General features: G+C 43.9%; 2 protein-coding genes across 6 annotated transcripts in view; one reads left to right on the top strand and one right to left on the bottom strand.

Annotated features, from left to right (window-relative positions):
* Nucleotides 1–15,412, top strand: part of Erich1 (glutamate-rich 1) — a gene marked incomplete at its 5' end in the record, with an annotated part of 52,793,804 nt that overhangs the window by 21,289,865 nt on the left and 31,488,527 nt on the right.
* Dctd (dCMP deaminase) overlaps nt 11,514–15,412 on the bottom strand; it is a 31,619-nt gene continuing 27,720 nt past the window's right edge. For 4 of the 6 annotated variants that reach the window (XM_087587860.1, XM_087587858.1, XM_087587859.1 and 1 more), the window contains 1 exon segment: nt 11,514–12,840. In XM_087587860.1, coding sequence (XP_087443986.1) covers nt 12,698–12,840 — 143 coding nt within the window. In that variant the 3' untranslated portion in view covers nt 11,514–12,697. 6 annotated transcript variants of the gene reach the window in all.

Below are 15,412 nucleotides of genomic sequence, written 5' to 3' on the forward strand. Positions count from 1 at the left end.
AGACATGAAGAACTCCCTTAGAGAACAAGTAGAAGCCTACAGAGAGGAATCGCAAAAATCCCTGAAAGAATTCCAGGAAAATACAATCAAACAGTTGAAGGAATTAAAAATGGAAATAGAAGCAATCAAGAAAGAACACATGGAAACAACCCTGGATTTAGAAAACCAAAAGAAGAGACAAGGAGCTGTAGATACAAGCCTCACCAACAGAATTCAAGAGATGGAAGAGAGAATCTCAGGAGCAGAAGATTCCATAGAAATCATTGACTCAACTGTCAAAGATAATGTAAAGCGGAAAAAGCTACTGGTCCAAAACATACAGGAAATCCAGGACTCAATGAGAAGATCAAACCTAAGGATAATAGGTATAGAAGAGAGTGAAGACTCCCAGCTCAAAGGACCAGTAAATATCTTCAACAAAATCATAGAAGAAAACTTCCCTAACCTAAAAAAAGAGATACACATAGACATACAAGAAGCCTACAGAACTCCAAATAGATTGGACCAGAAAAGAAACACCTCCTGTCACATAATTGTCAAAACACCAAACGCACAAAATAAAGAAAGAATATTAAAAGCAGTAAGGGAAAAAGGTCAAGTAACATATAAAGGGAGACCTATCAGAATCACACCAGATTTCTCGCCAGAAACTATGAAGGCCAGAAGATCCTGGACAGATGTCATACAGACCCTAAGAGAACACAAATGCCAGCCCAGGTTACTGTATCCAGCAAAACTCTCAATTAACATTGATGGAGAAACCAAGATATTCCATGACAAAACCAAATTTACACAATATCTTTCTACAAATCCAGCACTACAAAGGATAATAAATGGTAAAGCCCAACATAAGGAGGCAAGCTATACCCTAGAAGAAGCAAGAAACTAATCGTCTTGGCAACAAAACAAAGAGAATGAAAGCACACAAACATAACCTCACATCCAAATATGAATATAAAGGGAAGCAATAATCACTATTCCTTAATATCTCTCAATATCAATGGCCTCAACTCCCCAATAAAAAGACATAGATTAACAAACTGGATACTCAATGAGGACCCTGCATTCTGCTGCCTACAGGAAACACACCTCAGAGACAAAGACAGACACTACCTCAGAGTGAAAGGCTGGAAAACAACTTTCCAAGCAAATGGTCAGAAGAAGCAAGCTGGAGTAGCCATTCTAATATCAAATAAAATCAATTTCCAACTAAAAGTCATCAAAAAAGATAAGGAAGGACACTTCATATTCATCAAAGGAAAAATCCACCAAGATGAACTCTCAATCCTAAATATCTATGCCCCAAATACAAGGGCACCTACATACGTAAAAGAAACCTTACTAAAGCTCAAAACACACATTGCACCTCACACAATAATAGTGGGAGACTTCAACACCCCACTCTCATCAATGGACAGATCATGGAAACAGAAATTAAACAGTGATGTCGACAGACTAAGAGAAGTCATGAGCCAAATGGACTTAACGGATATTTATAGAACATTCTATCCTAAAGCAAAAGGATATACCTTCTTCTCAGCTCCTCATGGTACTTTCTCCAAAATTGACCATATAATTGGTCAAAAAACAGGCCTCAACAGGTACAGAAAGATAGAGATAATCCCATGCGTGCTATCGGACCACCACGGCCTAAAACTGGTCTTCAATAACAATAAGGGAAGAATGCCCACATATACGTGGAAATTGAACAATGCTCTACTCAATGATAACCTGGTCAAGGAAGAAATAAAGAAAGAAATTAAAAACTTTTTAGAATTTAATGAAAATGAAGGTACAACATACCCAAACTTATGGGACACAATGAAAGCTGTGCTAAGAGGAAAACTCATAGCGCTGAGTGCCTGCAGAAAGAAACAGGAAAGAGCATATGTCAGCAGCTTGACAGCACACCTAAAAGCTCTAGAACAAAAAGAAGCAAATACACCCAGGAGGAGTAGAAGGCAGGAAATAATCAAACTCAGAGCTGAAATCAACCAAGTAGAAACAAAAAGGACCATAGAAAGAATCAACAGAACCAAAAGTTGGTTCTTTGAGAAAATCAACAAGATAGATAAACCCTTAGCCAGACTAACGAGAGGACACAGAGAGTGCGTCCAAATTAACAAAATTAGAAATGAAAAGGGAGACATAACTACAGATTCAGAGGAAATTCAAAAAATCATCAGATCTTACTATAAAAACCTATATTCAACAAAATTTGAAAATCTTCAGGAAATGGACAATTTCCTAGACAGATACCAGGTATCGAAGTTAAATCAGGAACAGATAAACCAGTTAAACAACCCCATAACTCCTAAGGAAATAGAAGCAGTCATTAAAGGTCTTCCAACCAAAAAGAGCCCAGGTCCAGACGGGTTTAGTGCAGAATTCTATCAAACCTTCATAGAAGACCTCATACCAATATTATCCAAACTATTCCACAAAATTGAAACAGATGGAGCACTACCGAATTCCTTCTACGAAGCCACAATTACTCTTATACCTAAACCACACAAAGACACAACAAAGAAAGAGAACTTCAGACCAATTTCCCTTATGAATATCGACGCAAAAATACTCAATAAAATTCTGGCAAACCGAATCCAAGAGCACATCAAAACAATCATCCACCATGATCAAGTAGGCTTCATCCCAGGCATGCAGGGATGGTTTAATATACGGAAAACCATCAACGTGATCCATCATATAAACAAACTGAAAGAACAAAACCACATGATCATTTCATTAGATGCTGAGAAAGCATTTGACAAAATTCAACACCCCTTCATGATAAAAGTCCTGGAAAGAATAGGAATTCAAGGCCCATACCTAAACATAGTAAAAGCCATATACAGCAAACCAGTTGCTAACATTAAACTAAATGGAGAGAAACTTGAAGCAATCCCACTGAAATCAGGGACTAGACAAGGCTGCGCACTCTCTCCCTCCTTATTCAATATAGTTCTTGAAGTTCTAGCCAGAGCAATCAGACAACAAAAGGAGATCAAGGGGATACAGATCGGAAAAGAAGAAGTCAAAATATCACTATTTGCAGATGACATGATAGTATATTTAAGTGATCCCAAAAGTTCCACCAGAGAACTACTAAAGCTGATAAACAACTTCAGCAAAGTGGCTGGGTATAAAATTAACTCAAATAAATCAGTTGCCTTCCTCTATACAAAAGAGAAACAAGCCGAGAAAGAAATTAGGGAAACGACACCCTTCATAATAGACCCAAATAATATAAAGTACCTCGGTGTGACTTTAACCAAGCAAGTAAAAGATCTGTACAATAAGAACTTCAAGACACTGAGGAAAGAAATTGAAGAAGACCTCAAAAGATGGAAAGATCTCCCATGCTCATGGATTGGCAGGATTAATATAGTAAAAATGGCCATTTTACCAAAAGCAATCTACAGATTCAATGCAATCCCCATCAAAATACCAATCCAATTCTTCAAAGAGTTAGACAGAACAATTTGCAAATTCATCTGGAATAACAAAAAACCCAGGATAGCTAAAGCTATCCTCAACAATAAAAGGACTTCAGGGGGAATCACTATCCCTAAACTCAAGCAGTATTACAGAGCAATAGTGATAAAAACTGCATGGTATTGGTACAGAGACAGACAGATAGACCAATGGAATAGAATTGAAGACCCAGAAATGAACCCACACACCTATGGTCACTTGATTTTTGACAAAGGAGCCAAAACCATCCAATGGAAAAAAGATAGCATTTTCAGCAAATGGTGCTGGTTCAACTGGAGGGCAACATGTAGAAGAATGCAGATCGATCCATGCTTATCACCCTGTACAAAGCTTAAGTCCAAGTGGATCAAGGACCTCCACATCAAACCAGACACACTCAAACTAATAGAAGAAAAACTAGGGAAGCATCTGGAACACATGGGCACTGGAAAAAATTTCCTGAACAAAACTCCAATGGCTTATGCTCTAAGATCAAGAATCGACAAATGGGATCTCATAAAACTGCAAAGCTTCTGTAAGGCAAAGGACACTGTGGTTAGGACAAAACGGCAACCAACAGATTGGGAAAAGATCTTTACCAATCCTACAACAGATAGAGGCCTTATATCCAAAATATACAAAGAACTCAAGAAGTTAGACCGCAGGGAGACAAATAACCCTATTAAAAAATGGGGTTCAGAGCTAAACAAAGAATTCACAGCTGAGGAATGCCGAATGGCTGAGAAACACCTAAAGAAATGTTCAACATCTTTAGTCATAAGGGAAATGCAAATCAAAACAACCCTGAGATTTCACCTCACACCAGTGAGAATGGCTAAGATCAAAAACTCAGGTGACAGCAGATGCTGGCGAGGATGTGGAGAAAGAGGAACACTCCTCCATTGTTGGTGGGATTGCAGACTGGTAAAACCATTCTGGAAATCAGTCTGGAGGTTCCTCAGAAAATTGGACATTGAACTGCCTGAGGATCCAGCTATACCTCTCTTGGGCATATACCCAAAAGATGCCTCAACATATAAAAGAGACACGTGCTCCACTATGTTCATCGCAGCCTTATTTATAATAGCCAGAAAATGGAAAGAACCGAGATGCCCTTCAACAGAGGAATGGATACAGAAAATGTGGTACATCTACACAATGGAATATTACTCAGCTATCAAAAACAACGAGTTTATGAAATTCGTAGGCAAATGGTTGGAACTGGAAAATATCATCCTGAGTGAGCTAACCCAATCACAGAAAGACATACATGGTATGCACTCATTGATAAGTGGCTATTAGCCCAAATGCTTGAATTACCCTAGATCCCTAGAACAAACGAAACTCAAGACGGATGATCAAAATGTGAATGCTTCACTCCTTCTTTAAATGAGGAAAAAGAATACCCTTGGCAGGGAAGGGAGAGGCAAAAATTAAAACAGAGACTGAAGGAACACCCAATCAGAGCCTGCCCCACATGTGGCCCATACATATACAGCCACCCAATTAGACAAGATGGATGAAGCAAAGAAGTGCAGACCGACAGGAGCCGGATGTAGATCGCTCCTGAGAGACACAGCCAGAATACAGCAAATACAGAGGCGAATGCCAGCAGCAAACCACTGAACTGAGAATAGGTCCCCCGTTGAAGGAATCAGAGAAAGAACTGGAAGAGCTTGAAGGGGCTCGAGACCCCATATGTACAACAATGCCAAGCAACCAGAGCTTCCAGGGACTAAGCCACTACCTAAAGACTATATATGGACTGACCCTGGACTCTGACCCCATTGGTAGCAATGAATATCCTAGTAAGAGCACCAGTGGAAGGGGAAGCCCTGGGTCCTGCTAAGACTGAACCCCCAGTGAACTAGACTATGGGGGGAGGGCGGCAATGGGGGGAGGGTTGGGAGGGGAACACCCATAAGGAAGGGGAGGGGGGAGGGGGATTTTGCCCGGAAACCGGGAAAGGGAATAACACTTGAAATGTATATAAGAAATACTCAAGTTAATAAAAAAAAAATTAAATATTCAAAAAAAAAAGAAAATTATTTGATCAGTTTTATAAAGCCAATACATTCAGATGATATATGAAAATACCCTTGTTCTTAGGATATATACACTAAATATCTGGGGACCAAAGGGTGTGGTGTAAGTTAAACAACAACAAAAAATGTTGTGTCTCTGAATGTATAAACTTTTATGATAATCTAAAAATATAAGGTTTTCCACAAAGGGGTTTGAGAGTTAATGTAAAATACACAAATCCTTATGGAATAGGTATCACTTTTCTTTTTTTTTTCTTTTCTTTTTTTCTTTCAGAGCTGGGGACTGAACCCAGGGCCTTGTGCTTGCTAGGCAAGTGCTCTACCACTGAGCTAAATCCCCAACCCCTGGGTATCACTTTTCATCTCAACAAATATTTTAAGGATTTTAAGATGTGATGAGAGGCTGAGTAAAGATTGCACAATTAACCTCCACACAATGTCCCATGAAGGGACACGAAGCGGCTACTACCATACCTCACAGCTCTTGTTCACTAGCTCCACAGCCTCCGTGGCAGAAAGGAGCAGTCGCTCAGTTTGCCTGGCACCTGGAAGTAGTCACGTGAACTAGCTGTGACCAATGAGATGGAAGAGAATGTTTTCTCAAGAGTCCTGGGGAGCTTTTGCTCTCCTGATCAAAGGGATATAGGAGAGATGAGAATCTTAACTCTTACCTTCTCTCTCTGTCTCTCTGTCTGTCTCTGTTTCTCTGTCTCCGTCTCTCTGTCTCTTTCTCTCTCTCTCTCTCTCTCTCTCTCTCTCTCTCTCTCTCTCTCTCACCCACACACACACCCCTCATATTCTTTCAATAAATTTAATGTAACTGAAATACCCAGACTCTGAAGAACAAGCTTGTCACCCAGTAAATGCCAGTGCCGACAAAATGAAGGAGAAAAGTCTGGATCTCTGTTAACACCATGGGCAGCTGACACACTTCTCAGTAAACTACTTCATATCATGTGGATGAAGAGCATCTGGCTGTCCAAGCCACCGAGTTACCGATGCCTGGTCATTCAGGAAAAGGCAGAAGTAATGTAGCAGGAATCAGGCCACACAGCGCTGTTCGGAGGACGTGATTCCAAAACAAAATGTCTACCTAAACCCCGGACCAAACGGTACCCTTAAATTCTTAAACCATGCCAGGATGCGATCACTTTCATTAACAAAAGTTAAAATAAAGAACCACTCGACAGTAAGTACTCTTCGGTGATTTAAGACTAAAACGGTTAGAGCGGCTTCCAGTCCGATGGGTTCCAGCACAGACATCATTCTGGGTGCTTTGCCAAGAGCTTTCATTATTGCCAAATTCCTAATTCAAAACCATATATAAGAACGCTTTAACTCAAACACAGAAGTTAAAAATAAGACATTTAAATAGTAATCTTCCTTCTCCCTCAAAGATAAATGTGCCCATTAACCCCAGATGCTAACAGGGAGATTTCTCTCTCTTATATTCTAAATAACAACTGTTTCCCCCCTAGATGTTGCCAAAAGAAAAAAAACCCACCCACATTTTTAAAAAACAATCAGGAGGTTGACTTTTAAGCAGCTGCTTCGCTGAACGGAAGTGTGATTGGGTCGGTAACTTTTAAGTAGAAATATTAAAACCATTGATTAAACTGCACGCTGTGTGGTAAGGAGAGGTAGTTGGGTGTGCTGATGTTTCCTGTGGCCTTTTCATCTAGAGCAGGAAGAGACATGAAATGAAATGTTTCAATAACAATTCCAGTACCGAGGAAGCGATGACATAAACCAGAGCACGGTCCTTTGCCAGGAAGATGCTTGCTGGTGGTGCTTTCTGTGGCAGGGTTTCCAAGAGGAAAAAGTCAACTAGAACGGGAGGTTTGAGGAATGTGTAGAGAAGGCAGGACCCCTGGCAAGTCCTGAAAGCTATGCAGAAATGTGTGGATGCTCAAAGGACCTGCACTGAAAGTCTAAGGAATGCTGGTTTAAGAGCTGGTGTGGTTCAGGGAGATGGCTACTGAAGAAAATACTCGCTATGTGAGAGTGAGGACCGGAGTCTGCAACCTACTCTAGAAATCTAGGTGTGGCGGGACATGCTTATAACCCCAGGCAGGGGGCGGGGCAGGGGCGGGGCAGGGGTAGAGACGAGGGGATCTAAGAGGCTCACTGGCCAGCCAATCTAGCTGAAATGGCTGAGCTCCCGGGTGCAGCGTGGTAGAGGAAGACATCTAACATTGTCCTTGGCTTCCACACACATGCGCAGGCAACCATGCTCACACATGTATACCCACACAATGTACACAGATACAAAGAGCCAGGTGTGGTAGTTCATCCCTAGGGAATCTATGGCAGCAGGATTTAGAGTTGGGGGCCAGCCTGAGCTACAGAGCAATTTCCACATGAAACCCTGTCTCAAAATAAGGAAAAACTCCTGGCCTAAAGATAGTCTTTAGTGAAGATTATGGAGGTGGGGGGAATGAAGGATGGAGAGGGGAAAAGGGAGGAAGAGAAGGAAGGGAGGGAGGGAGGGAGGGAGGGAGGGAGGGAGGGAGGGAGGATGCACACAGGTACTCAGGGCTGAGGGAGACAGTACCGGTAAAAGGGAACATAAGAGAACAGCAGCCAAAAAGGCAAAAACCCAAGTGTCTACTTTGGTGGGTGAGTCCAGAGACAGAATGTGTCATGTTTGCAACAGAATGCTCTTCAGCCTGGAGAAGAGAGCAATCCAACACAGGCTACAACACAGACGATCCTGAAGGCACTGTGCTAAGTGAAACAACCCACCGGGAGAGACTTCTGTGAGTCCATCGACATAATGGGTGGTGTCTGGAGCAGTCAATTCATATAGAAATTATAGTGGTAGTTACCAGGGACCTGGAGGAGTTAGAGGGAGCTGCTAAGGGATGTGGAAACCACTTGCAGCTTGGAAACCACTCGTTTCACTCTTCCTCAGGGGAGGAAGCACTGGCTGCAGAAGAGAACAGAGGTCGGCACCACTGAGCTCAAAGATGAAGACGACAAGTTCTATGCTACTCAGTATTCCAGGGGGCTTTCACTGTGGTTGTTTTGCAAGTAGAAAGAACGCCAGCAAGCAAGACATGGGTTAACATGGGACACAGTGCTCGAGTAGAGACTTGGCAGCCCGTGAGCAAAAAAGTAAGGCTCTAGGGTGGGCGCTCCTTGGGCTTCACAAAGTCCCTCCTTATTGGGGTCTGAACAGAAGTGGCCCCCATAGACTCTTGTGTTTGAATACTTGGCCCATAACAAGTGGCATTAGGAGGCGTGGCCTTGATGGAGGAAGTGTCACCATGGGGGCGGGTCTAGAGGTCTCCAATGCTCAAGCCATGCCCAGTGTGCCAGTCTCCTTCTGCTGCCTTTGTATCAAGATGTAGAACTCTCAGCTCTTTCTCCAGCGCCATGTCTGCCTGCATATTGCCATGCTTCCCACCATGATAATGGACTGACCCTCTGAACTATAAGCCAGCCCCAATGAAATGTGGTCATGGTGTCTTTTCACAGCAATGAAACCCTAAGACACTCCCTTAGCCCTGAGCAGATAATGTCTTTTTCCTTGACCAACAATTGGGACCTCCTTCCCAATTTTCTATGGAAATATTTAACTCAATTTAATCAAGCACAAGCACTTTTAAGTCTTTGACCTTCATAAGGGTTAGGCTTCTACATTAAAGTAACTCCAGCTCTGAGAAATGGCAGTATCAACAGCAGACAATAGGTCACATGTGCATGGCTCTGGTGCCAGAAGCTCATCACTCAGTTTGATGGAGAAGCTGGTAGAAGAGGGCTTCATCAGTCTCTGGTATCTGGCCATCAGCATCTATTCGAAGCCGAAGTCGGTACCATCAGAGATTCCAATGCGTGGTCAGCCTCAGGTAAACGCTTGGAGATTCAGCTACTCTCAGAAGAGATGTTGTTGAAGTCCATTGAGAGGTCTGAAAGAAGCTAGCTAGAACCCTAGAGCGGCTCCCATGTAGGCCAATGTGATTTCTTTTCTGTAAATGTCATCAAGCCCCAACATCCTGAGCATGGGGACATTTTTGCCCATACCTCTGCAGCTAGTCACCCACACAGCTGATCACCGCAGTTGCCAGATGCCGTGAGTTTGCACAGCACTCCTCACTTGAATTCTGTTCTTCCGCCTGAAGCAGGCTGTCCTGCTAATTACCTAGAAAACTACCATTCTTAGAGTGGCTTTACTGTTCTTAAAAGCATCAGCTACAAATAATAAGACTTGTCTAGTACTAAAAGCAAGAAAATCTTTTTCCCTGAATCCCTTGGGCTCTTTTATAAGGATTTATCATCCCCTATCCCATACTCCCCTTAGACAGGGTTTCTCTGTAGCCCTGGCTGTACTGGAACACACTCTGAAAACAAAGATGTACCTATCCCTACTTTCTCCCAAGTTCAGGGATTAAAGCATGCATACGACAACGGAAAGCTTTTAAGTCTCCCTATCTAGCTTAGGGTGGGCTTGAACTTGTCACATTGCTGCTACCACACCACACTGTATTGGGATTACAGATCTGCCCTGCACTTGGCTTCATCCTGAATGGTTTTAATCCTATGGTAGATAAAGACGTTGGGAGACAGTTATCCCTGGCACATAAGAACTTCAGGAGGTTTTATTATTACTGTTATTGAGATTTCTCTGTCTTCTGCTAGTCTTATATTACTTCGTGTGCAATCAGGAAACGTGGGTAATAATTTAGATAATTTTTACTGCTAGGTCTCAGTCTTTAAGGACATGTGCAAAGGGGGGGGGTATAAAATGTCAGGCAAACAGCTCCTCTCACTTCGCTCTACCTTTTGCCTTTCAATGTAGTTCTGCCAGCACTTCAGTGAGAGATAGATGGCTTCCTCATTGTCGTTTATTAGGCGTGACAGGCGGCCACAGCGGCTCTCAGATAGTCTCCCTTCACCACAATTATCCAGAAATGCCTGCAAGGCAGAGAGAGCTCAGAACACCTTCCTTCTGGGATGCTTTCCCCAAAGGCAACCGTTCAAAGCAACCCTCTATTAACTGGAGCCTTGACATCCGCAGAATCTCTGGACAGGACAATTCCACTCCTCTTGGAGCGAAGGCAGAAACGACATAATTACCTGCAATCCAGTCACCAGGCTCAGCAAGGGCTCAGAGATGGATGCTGAGGGCCGCACATCCACAGTACCAGCACCTCACAAACAGCCCAGCCGTGGCCTGTCACAATCTTCTCTCCAAGAGGGAAAACAACAGTCTTTCCCTACTCTTCAACCTAACAAGCTGAGACCAAAATGTAACACAGTATCAAAATTAAGTAAATGTACTAATGACTTCCTAGCCCCTAGACCTATCTGCAAACAGGAAAGAAGATTACTCTGGGCTAACAAGGCTTCCAACCAACTTCTAACGTGTAGCAACAGACAATTATAATCTTTGTCTGTTTTCTGATTTCTTTCTTCTAAGTTGCTTTTGTCAAAATTTGGAGCAAGTGGTTTAGAGAAGAGAAATAAATTGAGGGGAAAAAAAAAAGCCTGAGACCTCTCAGATAAGACTAGCCAGAGAGACCTGTCAATCCTATGGGCAAACCAGAAACAGGTATGGAATCTGGGTGGTAACAGGGCCTTTCCCCATGTAGCCTCAAAAGAGCAGCACAGGACAGAGAAATGGCTCAGTTGGTAAAGACACTTGCTGCTCAAGCCGGAGTTCAATTCCTCAAACTCCCCCAAATGTGGATATAACAGCACAGATTGAGGGCAGGGCAGGGGCGAAAATAGGAGAAACCCCTGCTTCAGAACAAGGTGGACAGAGAACTCACAGCTAGGAAGTTGCTTTCTGACCTCTACATGTGCCCCCCTCCCAACCCAAATTTAAGAGACCACAATGTAACCACCCCCACGCCCACCCAGTCCTGGAGAGAACACAGAATTAACACTTCTGGTGTGCGCTGGGCACAAGCCCATGGAACATGCCTTGCAGACAACAGAGAAACTACACAAGCAGAGCTGAGCATAGATAATAATAGAAAAGTGAACATGTTTTGGTACTGGTGGATTTTAATAAATTTTTAATAATATTGGCAAAGATCCAAATTATAAAACTGCTCCAGAATAGTTTTTAAAAAAATCAAATAAAAATCTTAGAGACGAAATAAAAACCCATGCGGGGAGAACATGGGCGGGGGACAAGCATTCTACAAAAGGGAACAATTTTTAGGAAAAAGAAACTATCAAAGACACCGAGCATGTTTGCTGAAGTTAAATGAAGTTAAAAACAGATTACACAGTGGGGCGCCCCCATCCACACTGGGGCGCCAGGCGGATGCTGCCTGTGAGGGTACGCCAGTGGGTCTGGCGTGGACTAACTCCAGGTACAGTGTCTCCCATAATCCCCTTATAGGACAGGAATTAATGTGCTCTCTGGTTGTAGGGTGCCCTTGGAAATGAACCATGCTGGAACGAGAACAGGAGTGACATGTGCCCACACAGCAGGAGAAACGGGCTGGGGGACATCCCACATCACCCATCCATACAGCTGCAGCTGTCGCTGCACAGTGCCTGGTCTGGGGGGAGCGATATGCTGTCTCCTCTAGGAGCTACTTATTCCTCGGATAAATTTAACTGTGCTATGTGACCAACAAACCAAGGATAAGAGGCTGGAACCGCAGGGGTCCTCTACCCTCCAGAGGGATAGTGAGCTACTGTTGTGTGTGGGGCAGGAAAGTGCGAACCGAGGGGATACTGTCCTGATCACCTGCCGGGCCACAGCCCTCCTCGGCCTCATGTGAACAGGTGAGAGGCCTCTGCAGCAGCAGGTCCGCTCACGTGAGCTAGCTTCATTTGGTCCTGTTTGTTTTTCCAAGGGCGTGACAGGGCATGCTTCATTTGGGCCAGATGTTCACATCAGAGCAGTCTGCTCATCCCTGCTAGGAACCAGAAGCAATTACTTGTATGTCCTTCTAGCCCGTGTAGCAGTGAGGAGCGGCTGTTGCAATGCGGTGGATGACAGAGCTGACACTCGCTGGTGCAGCCTCCCTCTCGGCAGGCAGACAGGCTCTGCGGAAGTGGAGAGACCTTCCCTCCAGCTCCCGTGGGCGGTCCCTTAGTTTCCAAGGCAAACTAGATCGACAGCTGAGGCAGACGTAGATCCGTGTGACAGTAGAGAAGAGCCCCAGTTTTATATTCTTTAGTGTGTGCTGTGCTATTAAAAAGTTATGCGTGACTTAAGAGGAAAGGCTCAGGGAGCCCCTTGTGTGTGTGGTGTCATCTTCTTCCGGGGCTCGAAACTCACTGAGGCTTCTGACTCGGACGGCTATTAATCGAATCGAAATCAATGACAATCTTGCTGTACTTTGGTGTGAATTTTCTAAAGGTGAAAAACAAAATATGTAAAGGAATTGAATTAGCCAATGAGTAGTTACAGCAATCTGTTTATTTCAGTTTAAACTGTATTTCCTGGGCAGGAGGGAAGAATGCCCTGGGATTCTCTTGATATTTTATCTCTATAGGAGCCAATTACAGTGCACCATACCGAGCAGAACATGGAGGAACAGAAGACACTGAGACAAGAATGAGGCATGGGGGGCCTGGCTGGTGCCTGCTTCAACAGTCGGGAGTTCATGAATTATCCGCGAGTCAAAGGATTTCTAACAAGTTAGCAGCACAACATGATATCCGATTATAGTTTCCCCATCGTGTTTATCTTATTTTCTAGGAAATTCTTGCAGCCGACTTGAGTTGCTCTAAAGCGAACACAGTAGATTTTCTTTTGCATCTGATTTTCTAAAATCAGGTTCTACAAGCGCAAATAACAAGTCCCCTAAATTCCTGTATTCAACATGTCTACGATAATTGAAGACACTCGGGGACTTTTTAAAACGAGGAAACTAAAGTACATTGTCAGCAGCGTCCTCTGTGGTCTCTGCTTCAGTCCCTGCCTGCTGCTTTTGCCTTGACTTCCTGCCCTGGCTTCCACGAAATAAGACTGTACCCTGAAAGTCAAAGTAAGCCCCCCTCTGTCCCCCAAGTTGGTTTCAGTCAGTGTTTTGTCAAAGCCACAGAGACCAAACTTGGGCGCACAAGGCACAACAACGCAAGGCACTCGCCGTGCAAAAACCCTGTTTCTAGCTGAGCATGGCAGGAGCCGTCCTTTGGGAAACTGAGGCAGGAGGCTACAAAGCAAGCTGAGAGAAAGCCTGTTAATCATACAAGTCTTATCACCACTGGCTAGAAACAGTGACGATTTGCAAAGTTTCCCATAAAAGATGGCAAAGCTTACAGGTAAAACATTATCTCTACTCTGCAAAGACAATCATAGAAACCAGAAGGGCTTCTGCTGCTCTTAATTCAAAATGTTGCTCAGAAAAGAATTCCTGGTGTCTCACCCTGGCGGGCTGCTTTCATCCTAAACTATCCCTGCTAGATAGAGCCTCACATATTCAAAATTCATAAAGGCTCAGCAGTACCAGCCCAAAAGTTGTAAATTTTTAAATTTCTTGCTTCTTGCAGAATTAGTCTAAGGCTTGGGAAAGTCACTAATACTAAAGCATAATCATTAAACAGGCTGTCTCCAGACACTTCTGGCTAACGTTATTCTGTACCTAAAATAATCTTTAGAGGCTTGTGCCATCACATTTCCAAAGACACTGCAAGTGTGGAAGGCAAACCTCACAGGAGCCGCTACACTTCAGGCCACACACGTTTCCACACCAGTTCCCCTGACCCACCTGAACGTAACCCCAGCCAATTTAAACAGAAGCCTAGCAGCCGTCGTCTCCTCGCTGTCATGGTATTTATCCGACATGAAAATAACCTCTTTTATACCTGAAAAGGTAACGGTGGGAGATAAGCACAGACAGGAACGGCAGAAGACAGGCAGAGAGGCGAAGCCCGGTGCCTATGATTAATTAATTACCCTTTTCCAGTGAGCTCGCGGACAATGTCCGGTTACTGAAATACTCCTCTCTGGTTTCCCAGGACAGCAGAGGCGACTGAACTTAAGCTGCCTTCCCCAGTCTTTATAGATTTTTTTCAAACACACACACACACACACACACACACACACACACACACACACAAATGCAAAAGGGAAACACGTCAAGCCATCAAGCCTCGATCCCATTCACAAGTTCTCTTTACTTCAAGTAAGGAAGTGTTCTTTATTAAAGCAACTACTTAACTCAGAGGCTAACGTGGGGGGCAGAGGGCTCTGGCTAATCCCAGAGATCAGCAGCACTAGACTTATAGGATAGGCTCCGCCATCACGTTAGCCTAGCCCTGCGAAGGGCAGACCTGCTTCGTGATCTCCCTAGGTAGCATGAGGCAAAGGGCCAGGAGTCCTGAGAGCCTTATCCTGAGGGCTGCTCTGTTTTCCCTTCAGTGGGGAACCACATGGCCAACACACCGCATGGTACCTGCACCCACTGCCAACCTCCTCACCTGCAACCAGCAAAGGAAGCGCCCCAAAGGACAGGCAGCAGCTGCACGGACACCCACAGTGTCCGTCACGGTGGCTGTGGTCCGCTAGCAGCTGCCTGATCAGACAGACACCCAGAGGCTCATGGTAAACAGTCCCTTTCACCCATACACCTGGCTAAACACGCTGTCTTTAAAGCTCAAACCGAGAGCTTTATGGAGATAAAGCGTAACTCGTTCTCAGATGTGACGGTTCAAAACCAGATGCGATAAACAGACTATAGCGGGGCAGGTTAGGGCAGATGTAACACGGGAAGAAAAGCTCAGAACCACGTCTGAGCTTCATGATATTTATATGCAAAGATATGCTTAGATCCTCACGTATCTACCATGTATTAGATACAAATTAAAATTTGATATACAGACTCCCAGCTGACCTTGTTTCTGACAGAAGTTCAGTCCCCTCCCTCCCCCCTAATCTATGCACAATATGTCAGAGAACGGTAAATTGACAGTAATTATAT

Source organism: Rattus norvegicus, chromosome 16 (assembly GCF_021556685.1).
Source record: "Rattus norvegicus strain SHRSP/BbbUtx chromosome 16, alternate assembly SHRSP_T2T, whole genome shotgun sequence".
Taxonomy (NCBI): domain Eukaryota; kingdom Metazoa; phylum Chordata; class Mammalia; order Rodentia; family Muridae; genus Rattus; species Rattus norvegicus.